The sequence below is a fragment of the Mercenaria mercenaria genome, chromosome 1, assembly GCF_021730395.1.
Source record: "Mercenaria mercenaria strain notata chromosome 1, MADL_Memer_1, whole genome shotgun sequence".
Lineage (NCBI taxonomy): Eukaryota > Metazoa > Mollusca > Bivalvia > Venerida > Veneridae > Mercenaria > Mercenaria mercenaria.
In genome coordinates this window covers 4,592,111-4,608,659 of record NC_069361.1, presented here as the reverse complement: position 1 = coordinate 4,608,659, position 16,549 = coordinate 4,592,111, and the positions used below count along the sequence as shown (strand labels likewise).

The window sequence follows — 16,549 nt, the reverse complement described above, 5'->3', positions numbered from 1 at the left end:
CGTAAAACATGTCAACAGAAGGCGGACCTAGTTTTCACTACATGGTAAATACATGGCAAGCTTAAAAAACTCTCCTCTGAACCTGAATACAAAGTAACTTTCCTTCAAGTTATTTTGATATTTGTAAACATCTGATCACTGGAGGACGAGGCTAGTGTTTTATGACTTTATGGAATTCTTTGACAATGTTCCGGTTCAACCGGCGGCCGATTTCAAAATAATTTAATAACAATCTTCGTTTTGTGATCCTTTACCACATTACTTCAATTCTTTATTTCGTTAAACGCGGGGTTAATTTTCCCGATATAGCTGTACGAAACCTTTTAAAATTACCTCTGTAACTAATAGTCTAATTTCAAAATAATTTCACAGCAATAATCCTTGCGTGTCCTTTCAATTTATTGTAATTTGGCCGTCAGGGAACGGGCTATTTTTCTCTATATGGCTATATGGAAAACTATGAAAATATTTTCAGAAACTGCTGGCCAGGTTTCAAAATGATTTCTCAGGAGTATTTCTTGGAAGGTCACCTATCAAAACGTTTAATTAATATGTCAAACTCAAATAAGCGATGAAGGGCCATCGTGGCTCTCTTTTGATTTTCTTTTGTTCTCTCTTAACATGGTTAAAATTAACTGGAAGAAGAGAAATTGTAGCTCAGGCTTGCACATTATGTACCAATCAACCGTTCATAAAAGTTATCTCTTTTTCCTCCGCAGTATGGAATAAGTGGACCATTCTGGTATGCCGCAGGAGCAACAATACAGATTCTTCTGTTTGCAATGGTATCTGTTCAGTTGAAGATTCGAGCCCCGGGAGCAAAAACGTTTTTACAAGTCATTAAGGCTCGATATGGTGCCAATACACATAAAGTTTTCGTGGTTTATGCACTGCTTACAAACATCATTGTAACAGCTAACTCAATGACAGGTTTGTATAAGCAGATTGCTACGTCTCTGATTCAATGTTTCTATTATATTATTAGTAACGTTACTAATTCATATTTCTTTTGCTTATGGTGGTTTTGTTTAATGAATAGCAATAGATGTGTTAAGACATCTTTCCCAATCTTCTTTGAAGTAGTAATTTTAAAGGTTTATGACTGTTTTAATTTAATCTTCACTGTGATAACATAAAAGAATATATTTTATTTTACATCAGTTTTACTCGTTTTCTTTACGCGCATAGAAGATGCAAAATAATTAAGTTTAGATTTCATTAGCGAGTAAATGAGTAACGACACTGAACCTGACTGTACCAGCAGATTTTTTAATTAATTACTGAAGGCAAATCTGAAATGTTGTGGCAATCTTTCATGTGCTTGGATATATTGCCATTACTTAATTAAATGGAAGCGTAAAGGAGTATGGTACAAGCAGATCAGACGATAGTCGCATTATATTATGCCCAAGGAACGATACAGAACTACTTTGCATTTATGCTTTTGCCTAACAGATAACCATAGAAATAGGTAAAGCTCGGAAATGGGTCAATTGTATCATTACAAAATAAACAAAAAGCTCACCAATTAAATGATTTATATAGAGGCAACTAATGGTAAAATAATGTGCCCGAAAAAGAATAAACGTGCTATATAAATCACATAACCTGATGACAGCGCTTTAGAAATAACGAACCGGTAGTCTAATTAACTACGTCATCAAAGGAATCAGACAACCTACAGTTCCGTTTTTCACGAGAACAACTGCTTGCAAGCCTCTTTTATTTGTTTAGAAGAAAAGATGAAAGTACAAAAGAGCAAGAATAAATATCCAACAGGGAAATTCGCGTTCCAAAAACACAACATCCCAATGTGAACCGCAATCACAGCACGTGGATACGCACGCAACTAACATACATGCTAGCATGCACACATGGCACATTTAAAACGAACAAATTAAAGAAATCAGTGGGGGCACCGCATTAGAACGGTCTTTGTCAGAAACTTGACTGGGCAGTTTAAACTGGTTTATGGTAAACGAGATAAACGAGATATTTTCTAGTTATTAGTACTTATTATCAAGTCAGTATAAAAATGTTTCAATCGTTTTTCCGAGCTATTGGGCAAAATAGTTTGTGAGACATTTTTTATTGTTCGGGGAAATGTGTATACAGCACTGTTTAATGTTTTGAACAGTGGGATACCCTAAAATGATAAATAAATGATAAAATAGGGACTGTGATTATTTTGTATTTGTTTTAAAACTTTAAAATGCATTTTGTCTTCCTGATCATAATTGAAAAAAATTATACATATATGTTCTAATTGTAAAGAATAAAATATTACTGAACGTATTACACCAAATGAAAATCAATACATATAAAATACGTTTTAACCACGTGATTGCACTGGCACCAGAACAGAAAGAAAATGCCTCTGTACATGTTATACCCTACCCATAGGTATTCTATAAGAACCATGGTCATGAACGGGAAAATATACTTACCCATTTCAATTTCGCATTTCATACCTAATACGCACAGTTCGGTAAATGTGTACTATTGATATTGAACAAGAGTTAATGTATCTTTCATTGTCTACCTGTCACATGTTTTCAATTTTTCTTACTTGAGAGAAACAACGCGTAGTTATAGATTTTCAACGTTTCACAAAAAACTTCGTTGAACTTCCCTAATGAAGTTCCGGTCTAGATTACAAAACCATTCTGATTGGCTGATGTGAAAATGTATGTCAGTCGTTGTCTAACCACACGTGTACGCCAATGTGTGTATATGCAACATAAATGTGCAATATGAATTAAGTAAACAGTACAGATATATACAAATGTATGACTTCAAATTCAAAATCATATATATAAGATTAATTTCATTCATCATTTCGAGTTTTTTGTAAAACTGTGAATATTTTGCATTCTGTTTTTGTTTGTTTACATTTCGCCTAACATGTGCGCACTGCTGTGACCTCTATACCGAATGTTCAATAGGGAAGTTCACGCAAGTTTTTTCTGTAACGTGTACGAAAGCATAAAATATGTGGAGTACTAGTATCTCTGCAATATGAAATGTTGAGACAAAGTGACTGGTACACGATGTAAGATAGATTACCACTTGTTCAATATGCTGGGTACCCATTCACCGAACTGTGCGTTTTAGGTGAGAAATGTACGATTGAAATGGGTTAGTGCACTTTCCCGTTCATGAACATGGTTCTGATAGAATATCTAGGGGTAGGGTATAACATGCACAGAGGCATTTTCTTTCTGTTCTGGTGCCAGTGAGTGATTGCCCCTAGATTTATTTCCGTTACGTTGCCTAGTCCTCAAAATTTTTAATCTGTTAGGCATTAAGAATTTATCGCAAGGAAATACACCACAATTTTTCATGCATTTTAGGTGGTTCTGCAGTCCTATCAGGGTTGACGAAAGACATGGGTACAGAGTACGCCGCTATGCTGATGACAGCTGTAATAGGGACGTACACGTGTATTGGTGGACTTGGAGCAACTTTTTATGTTTCATTTTTTAACACGGCAATGATCATGGTGATGATGCTTATGTTTGTTATACGTGTATATGATGATACTGGTCATGATGGTAGTAATACCCTGGGTATGTTTCTTGTTTATAGCTCACCTGAATTCTGTTCAGTGCCAGTTGTTAGTATACAAGGTGGATGATTCGTCACCCGTCTTGAGTCAGCTGCTAGTTAGCATTAAACCAAACGTTATGAAGTACAAATGAGCAAAAACATAAAGATAGAAAACACAGTTAACAACTTCTTTTCCTGAACCACTAAATGGATTGTCACCAAATTTGTGCACGGTTCTCCATTACGTTTGTTCAGTTAGCTATACTTGGTCCCTTGTAGGGGTCACTAGGGATAAAAATAGAATATCTTTTTTGAATAGACCACAATAGAAACAGCAAGGATTATCTTCTTACTCAAACGCAGCACACCTGGTTACGTTTCTAAAAAAACGTTTCAACAGAAGATAACGGTCTTTGAACTAGACTACAACATACTTTTTTTATTTATACAGAATCGACAAATGCCAATTATGACTTTAAATATTGCATGCTAATATCTCTCTGTCGAACATGAAGCGATATTCATTTTCAACGTTTTTTAAGCAAATGATTTATTAAAATTTCCTCTATTCAGATGTAATGTCACACCGTCCTTCTTTTTGAATATTTCATGAATTGAGGTGGGACAATTTTGTAATCGTAACAACGTGTTTAAATTTAAAATATATCTCTTATCGCTTAAGACTTATTTATGTAAGTCTACCAATTTTGCAGTTGAACCCCCTCGCCCCCAATTCCCCATCCCCGAGAAACATAAATGAAATGCTTCAATATAGACGGTGTGAATTTACCTGTATAGAAATTCAATCACTTGCACTAGTTCCTTTTCATTAACAAAGGTAGTTTGTTCTTACGGCAAATATAGTTGGATAAACAAAACACATGGAACTTAATAATACACAAAAAGTAATCCACAATTCATATTTTTATCTTTAATTTTTAAATAAGCAGTATTATTATCATACAAGATATCACAAACGCCTACACGAAATATAATCAATGCATATCAGTTTTGTATCAATGTAGCTACACTATTTAAGCATTACTTTAGCTACACCTTTTACGCATATTCTTTCGATTTCTATCATATAATAGCTGTTAACTCTTTTTTAATGCACGTAAAATTGTGACATTTTAAGTGCCAGAAGGTTCATTTTTTTGTATTAATGTTCTATAATACAGGGTCTGAGAAGAAAGTGTATGAATACATAGCATGTAGTGAAGGACCTGAGGGGAATGAAGAACGCAGTTATCTTACGCTTCTTTCGAACTCGGGACTCATGTTTGGATTAATTAATGTGGCAGGTAAAATATTGATTTTTCTTACCTTTAAACAGTTCATGCAATACAATAATATTCCATTCATTCACTCATTTTCTTAAAGCATAGTCACTAACGGAAGTACTTGTTATTTATGCCCGAAGTCCTTCATATACCGTTGAAGATTTTCCAATTTTAAGACTAATTATCAATTTTCCTTTATGCAGAAACTCCAGTTACACTCGTTTATACCCCAGTCACACATACGGCGCGGATAGCTACGTCTAGCCACGGATAGAAACGTAGTAATCCGTATCGATCCGTACCTGAGCCGTACGGATTGGTACGAATTGATACGGTTTACTACTTTAAGTTACGGTTCAGGTACGGATCGATACGGATTACTACGTTTATACCCGTGGCTAAACGTAGCTATCCTCACCGTATGTCTGACTGGGGTATTATGTACTTCTTAAATGTGTGTGTGTGTTCGGGTGTTTTTTCAACAATTTTTCAGTCATATAAACGACGGTGTCTACTTGTAGCAGTGAGCACAATGCCCAACTTTATAGTGCTGCCTCACTGGAATATCATGCCGTAGACACGTGGCATGCTACCCCACCCAGTCACATTATATTTACACCAGGCTAACCAGTCCTAGCACTATCCCCTTAATGCTGAACGCCAAGCGAGGAAGCTGCTAGTACCTTTTTGTTACGTCGTTGGTATGACGCGGCCGGGGATCGAACCCACGACCTCCAGCACTCGAAGCGGACGCTCTACCACTAGGCTACCGAGGCGGTTTCTTCTTAAATGTTACAAGATTATTTCATGTAGACTAATGATCAATTTTCCTTATGCAGAAACTCCAGTTACACTCGTTTATGTTCTTCTTAAATGTTACGAGGTTATTACATTTACAAGAACGTGCAGTAATTGCAAAACAAATATCATTTATACATGATAATGTTGACCATTCAGGTGCTTACAAAAACTAGAAAAATATGTAACGCTAACGTACGAGTACTTTAAAAAAAGAACGTGCAACTATAATGGATAAGATGTATAAATAATTTTGATGATCTTGTTCGCTCATGTCTAAAAGTGATAACTTTTATATGTAATCATATTGTTGTTATTGTTAGATCAATAGTACTGTATCGTCATATTTGCATATATGTTTGATTATTCCTCATTTGTCTCTGACCTTATTGAAGAAAATAAGGACAAGTCCGTAATACATCATACCCAGAAGAAAATAAGGACAAGTCCGTAATACATCATACCCAGAAGTCATTGTTTAATTATAACCGAGATAAACAGAGTCTGCAACAGGTTTAAATATATTTGTTAGTTTACCATCAATTAATTCTATGTTATGTTGATAGTAAGAATTGGTTTTTATAGTAGCGTTTTGATTATATCAGCTCGGCCTCATTAGGTAATCCGTCAAGTATGCTAGTACTGTCTGCATCCATTTAACAATATATTGTACACAAGACTGAAATACCTTTGAAAAACGGCGTTAAACCCAAAACAAACAAAACAAGACATATCAGCCACTCAACATAAACATACCAATCATTTTTATTTCATAGGGTGCTTCGGAACAACATACGTTGACCAGTCATACTGGCAAAGTAGCGTGGCCGCCAAACCCAGACAGGGAGTGTTAGGTTTCTTGGCAGGGGGACTTGTGTGGTTCTCTATACCCTTTGCATTAGCGACCACGATGGGTTTGGCATATATTGCATTGAGTGCACAACAGGGCCAACCACTGCTTGCAGAAAATGATGTCAATTCAGGTAACAGTAAAATTGTCTGATATCGGGGTCATTTTTAGCGTAAACATATATTTACGTTTTATCACTGATTGTTTTTAAAACTTCAGATATGATTTTATTCTTCACAATATTTTAACATCAGTAAAATATTGAAATCACATATATACTGCTTTGTATAGCACTTTGCTACAGTAGCAATTTTTTCCCCAGTAAATACACCTCAGGCTTATGTACAATGCAGTCTTTAATTATGATACAATTAACATGAAGTAACTGGAGAAATATCCTGTTGATGTATCCCGTCATGTAGTGAGTATTCAATGTTTCACCTTATATGTACTGCTAATGTACTCTTATTTGTACATGATTATGTTTAGGTTTGGTACTACCAGTTGTAGCACAAAGAGTGTTTGGTAAAGCTGGTGAGATGATGGTAATTGTTATGGTAATGATGGCTGTTGTGTCAACAGGTTCAGCTGAAGTTTTGGCAGCTACATCAATACTTGTCTACGATATATATCAACTGTATCTAAAGGTACATGACTTGTGCACTTTGTAAAATCAATGATACTGCCAAGTATGATGATATTTTTGACTTGATTAATAAAGAAGCAAAGGATAACATTCAGCTTCTGTACATCGGTATGTGTATCAGATAATCGCAACACATAAATGAAAATAAAGTATATAATGTATGTGTTAATTTCTTTCTTTTAAAAAAAAACAGTTTTATCATATAGTCTTATAGGATGATATTATTCTATTAGATTGCCGTATTTTGTACGAATATTAACTATACAGTGGAGAGAATTTCTATAAGTTTTAAGTTTCAATTCAATCCAAGCGTATATTTTACCTATTTGGTATTTCTAGCGACTACTTTAACTTTATCAGTCAGTTTATTTCTATTCAACGTCGTGATATTCTAACTTTGTTCTGTTTGACTTGAGCGTTTCGTTGATGGTATGTTAAATGCATTTTTTTGATATCTTAAACACATGCAAACTATTAAAGGTTATTACTTAGACAGGTATTTAGAGGCTTGACTCGTGAACATGCTCGATCTGAATCTGCTATTTTATTGCGTCTTTGCGTTCTATGCCGTCCAAAAGATCAAGTATCAAAATAGTAGTCTTTAAGTGTCATTCAGTGGTTGCATAGAATGTAACTTGAACCACTGCAAGTGAGCGTGATGGGTTTTACAAAATGTGTTACCTCTCATAAACTGACATTATCAAACCGATTAAGCTATTATTATGCTTGGTTGAATTATATGCGTCAAAAGATCTTCTGTATTAATACCATATGAAACAGTAAAATAAAACAAGTCATTAAGAGTTCTGCAGATGTAAACTATCTGCTATTTTATACATTGAAATCAGCATTTCCATAAATAACTCAACTTTCAAAAGTGATTGCATATATTTAATAATTGATGCCACATGTTGACGTTATGTTGTTTAAAACGTTATGACTTGACCGATTCAATATTATATATGAATTGTAATATTTTGCAAGAATAAGTCTATTTTATTTCATGTAGCCCTACAGAAAGGTTCTTGATGCGAACTGCTGTATATTATGTGGAAGAGGCCGTGGTCGCAAAGCATGTCCACGTGACAAATGTACATGTGAAAGTATGACTGTATGCTCTGATTGCGATAAGGACAACAAGCAAGTCAAAAGATTTTTGTTTATTTTACAATTGATCATAATTTTGATGAGTATGAAATTTTTGAATAATTATCTTTTGAATTTTGAATCTTTGTGTTTCATCGTATATGATGTTGTCATATTTTCTCCTAACTCATGTAACCCGCGTCTTTTAATACATCCTACTGTTGCATATAGCACAAAGTTAGAAAGTATTAAATGCTTCCTCTACTATTTTCAATGTAAAAATACCAATGTATAACATGTTTTTATTGGCATTTCCAGTAAGACCATTCTTGCGATACTACCCAATTTTGACGATCTGTCTTTAGGCAATCAAAAAATACCAAAAACTGGGGTTGACCATTATGCAATGAAACATGACGTGATGAAAACGTTAATATTGCGTAGGTAGACATCGGGAAATACCTATTTTCACTTTCATCTTGCTAAACAGCATCGACACAAACTTAGCTTAAAAATATCCGCAGTCGTTCGTCTTTACAATCAAGCATCAATAACGTTTATAGGCCTTTTGCCATTACTACCTTCGTACCATAACTAAAATGCTATTCTGATTAATGCTACACTCGTATGTTGTGAGTAAAAATGATTCTTTTCATTAGTAGCACATCACTTAACGGCTTAACATTTATACTGCAGAAAACGTAGCGAATCCCAGAGGGTTCCTTTGCCAACTTATACATGCCGAAAACATGGGGCATACCGAGAATACACGGACTATCTCTCACATATGAAAAACTGGGGTTTATTCTGGACAACACTCGGCATTTTACCTCTCACTATAATACTTCATACCTTGCAAGTGAGTGTTCTTAGCTTTAATATGGAATTACTTGACTCAACATCACTCATTTATCATACAGTCACAAACAGATTGACACAGACATTAATTTATTCACTTCGTTTTTGCTATGACTTAGGCAACATTGGGAAAATTTAAGAAAAACGCATAATAGAGCTTAACGCCAGAAGTAGTAAGTAGTGTCTATTTAAAATTTAAAAAATAAAAAGTTTTGCATCAATGAAATTAAGGTCTAACATCGCACAATAACAGTATAGGGAAGTTTTGTTTATTTGTAATTTCAAAACTAATATCCAGTAAAAACTATTTCTTCGTCAGATAAACTTATCAGCTGTATACTTGTTCATGGGCGTCACAATTAACTCAGCAGTGATCCCCATAGTGTTGGCTATGTTCTGGGAACGTCTCACGGGGCTTGCAATGATTGCCGGAAGTATAGGCGGAACAGTGTTAGCTCTCATCTCGTGGATCAGTGTGGCTGCTTCGTATCCTGGAGGACTGCAAGACTTCAAATATAATGCTAGTAAGTAAATTCCACAAATTATGTAAGATTACTCTGAAATTGTTTAAAAGTTTGCACGAACATTGTGGAAATGAGCCGTGCCATGAGAAAACCAACATAGTGGCTTTGCGACCAGCATGGATCCAGACCAGCCTGCGCATCCGCGCAGTCTGGCCAGGATCCATGCTGTTCGCTTTCAAAGCCTATTGGAATTAGAGAAACTGTTAGCGAACAGCATGGATCCTGACCAGACTGCGCGGATGCGCAGGCTGGTCTGGATCCATGCTGGTCGCAAAGCCACTATGTTGGTTTTCCCATGGCACGGCTCAAATAACTATTTCATTTTCATTGTGTTTGAAATTTTTATATTCGGAAGCTTAAACACAATGTGACATAATTCAGTTACAAGAGCGCATTAAAAGTTTACGACATGAGATGTTTTTATCAATATATTCAAAGTTGTACAAGCCTATTCAAAGTTTGTCTTTGACTGTTTATGAAAATATATCAATTATTTTACAAAATATCACTTAAACAGTAATACGTCATGTCCTTGGTCCCTGAGCAGATTTTGTCGGCATATGGATCTATATCACTCGGCGTCACTATACGTATAAATTGTGCTCATGTTCCCAATATTTCACCTCATACATCATTTTCACAACTCCTTCCATTTTTAACAAAACGTATGACTTATCATAATCAAAAGGGGCTTTAATGAGGAAATTAATTGCATCAAAGAGGTAATAGTAAATTAAGAGTATGGTTTGAAAGGTAATGTTTTCACCAATATGAATATGTACATGAACAAGTCTTGTCCTGTGAAGATTTCTTTTCACTCTGTTGAATGCATTATTGTAAGGTGTTGTTTTTCAATCCGTCGAAAAGATTTTATCTGAAATTCTTAGATGCATTTCTTTAAAAGGTTTCATGTATATAATATATGTATGAATTGTACAAAAACTGATGGGAAATAAGGAAGTTATAATAAGTGTAAGTAAGCCATGTTTTGCAATAATTAATTTTTCGGAAATAAGCGAATATATACACACAGAACTACAACATACAATTTATACTAATTTTGCTTCATTTTGAAATCGAGAATTGAATCGAAACTAAACAGAAAAGTGTTTAATTTTTTTGTCAGTTGGTGAAATAAAAAATATGAAATGCTACACGGGGCTGCGTATACCTGTTCTAGTTAATGCATATCGTTTATAGGTAAATAATATATCTAAATCAAAACAAACGTCTTTCTGACACATAGGTTAACTTATCATAAAAAGGAAAAACGCGGTGAATTCAATCGGTTGAAAAAAATATAGTCAGGAATCCTCAGGATTCAGCAATGTGTGTGCACATATTCTTATAACAATTCAATTTCCGTTCCAATCGAAATCATATTTTGCAGTTAATTCTTGGCCGCAACAAAACCGTCATTTTCGAATTAATTTGACAGGGTATCACTGGAAATCAAGACATTCAGAATGTTACCAATTACAAAAACCTGAATAATGTCAAATATCGGAGATTGTCACGATTTGCAATGCCAGTAATCTTTCACAAATAGTAAATTGAAAATTACTATATTCTTTTATACATGTATTGTAAAACTATTCTTGCAAAATGTAAGAGGACAAATATCGGAGACTGTCACGATTTACAATGCCAATAATCTTTCACAAAATAGTTAATTGAAAAGAAATATATTCTCATATGTTTGTAAAACGATGCAAATGTAAAAAGACAAATGTGAGATTAAGTTTTTTCTTCATGAATTTATTCAACGAATATCTTGCCAGTTTATTTTGTCACACTTTTCAGCAAAGGAATCACCAATGTTAACTGGAAACCTAGTGTCACTGATTTCGGGTGCTGTCATATCTGTTTCTGTCAGTATGTTGTCAGGTAACAACAAGGAAGGATCTGAGGTATGGGAGAAAACGAGAGATATAGACAACCCGCTCAGTCCATGGACTGAACTTTACGAAAAGTGAGTTTGTACAGTTGAACAATATTATGTTTCTTGAATCCGCATTTGCAGTTTAAAACCAAAAAAGGCAGAACATGTTATCGCGCGTACAAACATGTTACTACCGCTCTACATGTATATGAATAGTAAGTAGTTACAACAGAACTGTAGTATAATTGTTTTTAGTTTATTCATTTCGATCCAGAAGGTCTGAGACCCATGTGGCAATATAACAATACATATAAATATGGCGACAATATATAATTGTGATGATCACTTGACCAAAAGCGAAAGAATATGATATTGCACGTTGCAAAATTTGTATCTTTACAACCATGTTAATTTCGCTGGACATGTAAATGATTATAAAGAAGTTACATTACAGGCAGTATTGTATTTTGAGATGCTCAGATGATCATCATAATGCTCAGATTTAACGGAAGGAACATCAATTAATTCAAAGAAAACAAGTGACGTAAATTAGTATATATAAACATGTTCACACCGCTTTACATTTATAAATAAGAAATAAATGTATTGTTAGCAAACACATCCATATCTGTTAAATGATAGCTTATATATTTCAAAATATTTAACAACATATGTAAAGGAATGTGTCAACTAGAATGTACAAAGGCATTATCTAGAGGATGAGAACTTAAATATTAGGCAAGCAGCCGTAGTCTTGGCTTGTTGTGAACAAAGCTCGTTTGCTGTGACAGTTTGTTATAGAAATCGATATATCAATTGCTGTATAACATAGAACAGACATGGATATTAGTGAAACATATTACAACATGTTCATAGTGAAATTAGGACAAAATATTCCGTTGTTTGTAAAACACACGGTTATATTTTAACAGCCACTTATGCACAAAAATTGCCGTTTCAATATAACAATATAAAGGATGTGTACGTAATAAAAATCTCCATTTTCAGAGACTTGAATCTGACGGGTGCCTATCGTTTAGACAGTCGACCATCCCTGGAAGAAGTACAAGTGGCCTTCAAGTTTGCAAAGATTGCTGGCTTTATAGGAGCAATTACCCTTACAGTTATAATGATAGTAATTTGGCCGTTAATAATGATGTTTGGTGTATCCGTGATGAGTTTAAATTCGTTTTACCAATGGGTACGTAAAACAAAATTATCGTTACCACGTTGTTGTTTAAAACCTTAACCGAATTGTTGTTCATAATACGTTTTGAAAGAGTGGTTGTTCCAAGGCAAAGTAAACCATGTTTAACGTAATTTATCAAACAGTGATTATATGTGTACGTATGGATGCTGAATATTCGCCACCATTCCACGTGTACTGGAAAAGGCATGTTGGTTATGTATTGTGTCTCACAATAGTCTATAAAGAAAACACTCTTTTCATTCCAGTATATAAATTCCGACGCTTATAATAGTTATTTATACTAACACTAGAAAACTGCTTTCCAACTAAAGATACAGAGAGGAATATAAATAAAAACTTCTAAACACGGTAATCTTTATTTCTGGTATGTGTAAAATGCAAAAGACAGCACATACACTCAGCATTAAAATGACTGTAGAGTAATATGAAAGCATTCTGAGTGGTCAAAAGTGTAGATAACAGAAAACTTAAATCGATTATGCGAATTCGTTTCTAATGGAATAACAATTTATCCATTTATGGCTTTTCAAAACATTGTTTACAAAATCATAGTTTTCTATCGTGACGTTTCAGAAGTTCTTTACTGAAATATGAGATATACTGATTTAGGAAAAATCAAAGTTAAGATTTATACCGAGAAGGTAGCGTAAAAAGGATTTTTTACCAAATAACGAGGTTAATATTCTTTGGTATATTTGGATTAATTGTGAAAAAATATCAGTTAACTTTTATAACTGTATGAAAAGGAGCATATGTCACCATCACGATGTAATTTTCATCACAATTATTTACCATTATGTTAGCAAATCAATTCGATTGTTATTAAGAAAAATGAATTTTTATAACACTGCAAATATCTTGCATTTTAGAAATATTTAGAAAATGCAATGAATTTAGAACAAACCCGATTACCTGTTATATGAATAGTATGTTAAGGCTCTACAAATATCTATAAAGATCTTGACCGGAATTCAGAGAAATAGAAACTGGCGAAATCTTCTATAAGAAATATCAGAAACCACTCCATATCATTTCGACAAAAGGAAAGGGTTGTTAAATTATAAACGAAACACTGTGGTTAAATGCCATGTCAGTTTAAGAAGCAGAGATATTTTAAAGTGTCTTATGATTCAAGAAACAGGCGTCATTGACGTTTGTGTGGGATTTTATTGAAAAGAAGTAGTGCAGCCAAAACTAAACAGAAAACGTCAGTTGACATCGTATACATTTAAGAAATATAACGTGCGAATTCTTTTTCAGGTAGCTGTTTCTAAAGTGTGGGCCTTTCTTGCAGCAATATTCATCATTATTGCTCCATTTGTGAACGAAATTTGGGACATATACAATGCATTTTTGTCAAATAGGCGGGTACATCCAAGTCCACATACGAACGATAAAATGAATGCTCATTCATCATCACACAACGACGGAAATATCGTTAGTAACAGTAATGTTGACAATGTCGAAGAGGGCAATGAAAAAGTAAAGACAGATGATAATATAACAATGGAAAACGTTCGCTTATCTGAAATTGAAAAATAAGTACTTATCGCCAATTTTGTACAAATTGTGATCTAAATACTTAATAATTGTATATTATGTGCAGAAATTACCAGAAACTGTTCAGAGAACATTCAGTCTCAGTACAAAAACTTACAAGTATTCTATGACAGGATCTTTGGAATCACACAACGCAACCAAGTTAATAGTAGACTCCATTTTATAGACGTTACGGCTTGTCCAACACCCTTCATACCGCCAAGCACTGCTTTAAGGGGAATGCTGTTATACAGGGATATTGATTGGACTCGAGTTATCTCAAATCCAGAATTAATAGCAGTACGGAGTGACTTAAGTCTTGAAAATATATCACCATGGTTTCAGTCATGCATTGTATTTAATTATATGACATAGCTTTTTTGTAAATATGCCATAATTTTACACAACAATAAATTTACAGATGGCGTATATGTCTTAAAGTGACATGACAAAGCATATAATTAAAGGAAAGAAAAAGAAAGCTTCACATTAGCTTAGTGTTGGAATTTCAAAAGAGTTATCCAGAGGACAGTTATGCTTATACTAATGAATCTGACCAAGAATTGTAAGAATTTAATAAAAATCACTACCATCCTTATATATTGCATTTCCAAATACATTTACTCGAAAGTCAGTTTTCCATTTACTGGTTGGGAACTATTTTCCGGACAGGACCATTTTCCGGACACATGTAATATCTGCTTTATTTCGTTGTTATTCATGTAATTGTTTCATCTAGATCATTTAGATGTTTGTTCTTCATGTCTACAACAAACCACTATTTTATAAGGCTGTATAATGTTTGGGTTTTTGATGATAACTCACCTGCGTTTACAAAACAACTTTCTGTCTTAACGGGGCAGGAAGAGAGCATTGCGCATGCGCAGTAGTTCACACATGCCGAGGTATCAAGTGGGGAAGAAATAATCAAACTACATAATGATTGTCTGCTTATAACATGTTCTACTTTTAATTTCACGCTAAAAGTTAAGTAAGATGCAGTGCTTTCGATTTTTGCACAAATTTTATTCTGTATCTATTGGAATTATCAGGAATTCGTATAAGATGAAATTCGAGTTTTTTATAGTCAACCTCGGTTTGCTTTCTTAGCTGCTATTGAACGTCGGTTTATGTTTCATGTGCAATTCTGAAGAGATGAATGATAAAGAACTGTGTAGAAATAGTTTAATTACTTATTTTGATATCAAATTAACAACAAAACACTGTCAAATATTTGTCCGGATACTGGTTTACCTGACGGGTAAAATAACTTATTTTAGTGATCCAATTTGAGGCCCCATGGAACACACATTTTACGTCAAAATGCGATGTTGATTACAACATCGGATGTGGAAGGAGCTGAAGTTTGTGCAGTGTGGGCTTCATTTATGTAAAATATTTTTTTAGGGAATAATGGAGCCGAAATATGAAAATGTGTCCAGAAAACCAGTACATCAAACTTTATTCAAATCGGACCTGATACTTCTGAAACGTATTTATTCTGTCATGAAGAAAAATTCTTCTGGTTGTGAACACTATAGCTATACATTTACATGCGTTTAACATAATGATAAATATTTCACAGTTGTAATACGCAATAAAAAAGAAAGTAAATTGAGCTACTGTAAGTTGGGCTATATTCACGTCACTTTTATTTCGTGATATGATAGAACACATACTGATTCGTGCTGTTAAGAATTCGTCCTTTGTAGTTATTATTGTTACAATTGATAATAATCTTCTATTTATCATTTGTGATATTTTTAAATTCGCGCGTCATTCAGATTGCAAAATTTAGCGAAAATAAAATCCTCGCGAATATAACAAAATTTACATTATACATTTGAATACAGTGTACGTTTATTCAAACATTTTGTCTTATATTTTTATATGAACGATATCCCTAAATTTTTGTTATTACCAGTTAGACAAATACTGTGTACATGTATTTTTCATTAATGTATAATTTATTTCCAATCTTTGAAATGAATAAAAAAACTAATATTTACATACCAACGTGTTTTTCTTGAATAAATTTTGCATATTATTCAATTATTCTAAACCATTACATTAAAAGACAAACATGACGAAGGCGTTAAGATTACGGTCAACATTACATGACATGACAATGTCAAACTGACTCCTATATAGCGCCCCCCCCCCCCCCCCCCCCCCCCCCCCCACCAACATGTTTGGTGAGGGTATAATTACAGTTATTTAAAACATCAGATGACATTTGCATACTTTAATACATGCTTGGTGATTGAGTAATCTTAATCTTGTCACAATGCCTTTGTGATAAAGGCAAAGAGGGGCCTTCGTGG

The 16,549-nt window shown here is 34.0% G+C and overlaps 1 protein-coding gene across 1 annotated transcript in view; it reads left to right on the top strand.

Moving 5' to 3' along the window:
* Positions 1-16,221, top strand: part of LOC128555605 (uncharacterized) — a 65,530-nt gene extending 49,309 nt beyond the window's left edge. The window contains exons 3-13 of the mRNA XM_053538406.1: positions 720-930; positions 3,354-3,569; positions 4,731-4,853; positions 6,407-6,613; positions 6,970-7,127; positions 8,136-8,266; positions 8,909-9,071; positions 9,390-9,594; positions 11,398-11,566; positions 12,485-12,677; positions 13,947-16,221. Coding sequence (XP_053394381.1) covers positions 720-930; positions 3,354-3,569; positions 4,731-4,853; positions 6,407-6,613; positions 6,970-7,127; positions 8,136-8,266; positions 8,909-9,071; positions 9,390-9,594; positions 11,398-11,566; positions 12,485-12,677; positions 13,947-14,228 — 2,058 coding nt within the window. The 3' untranslated portion in view covers positions 14,229-16,221. The remainder of the gene's footprint in view (positions 1-719; positions 931-3,353; positions 3,570-4,730; positions 4,854-6,406; positions 6,614-6,969; positions 7,128-8,135; positions 8,267-8,908; positions 9,072-9,389; positions 9,595-11,397; positions 11,567-12,484; positions 12,678-13,946) is intronic.
* The last annotated feature ends 328 nt before the right edge of the window (positions 16,222-16,549 follow it).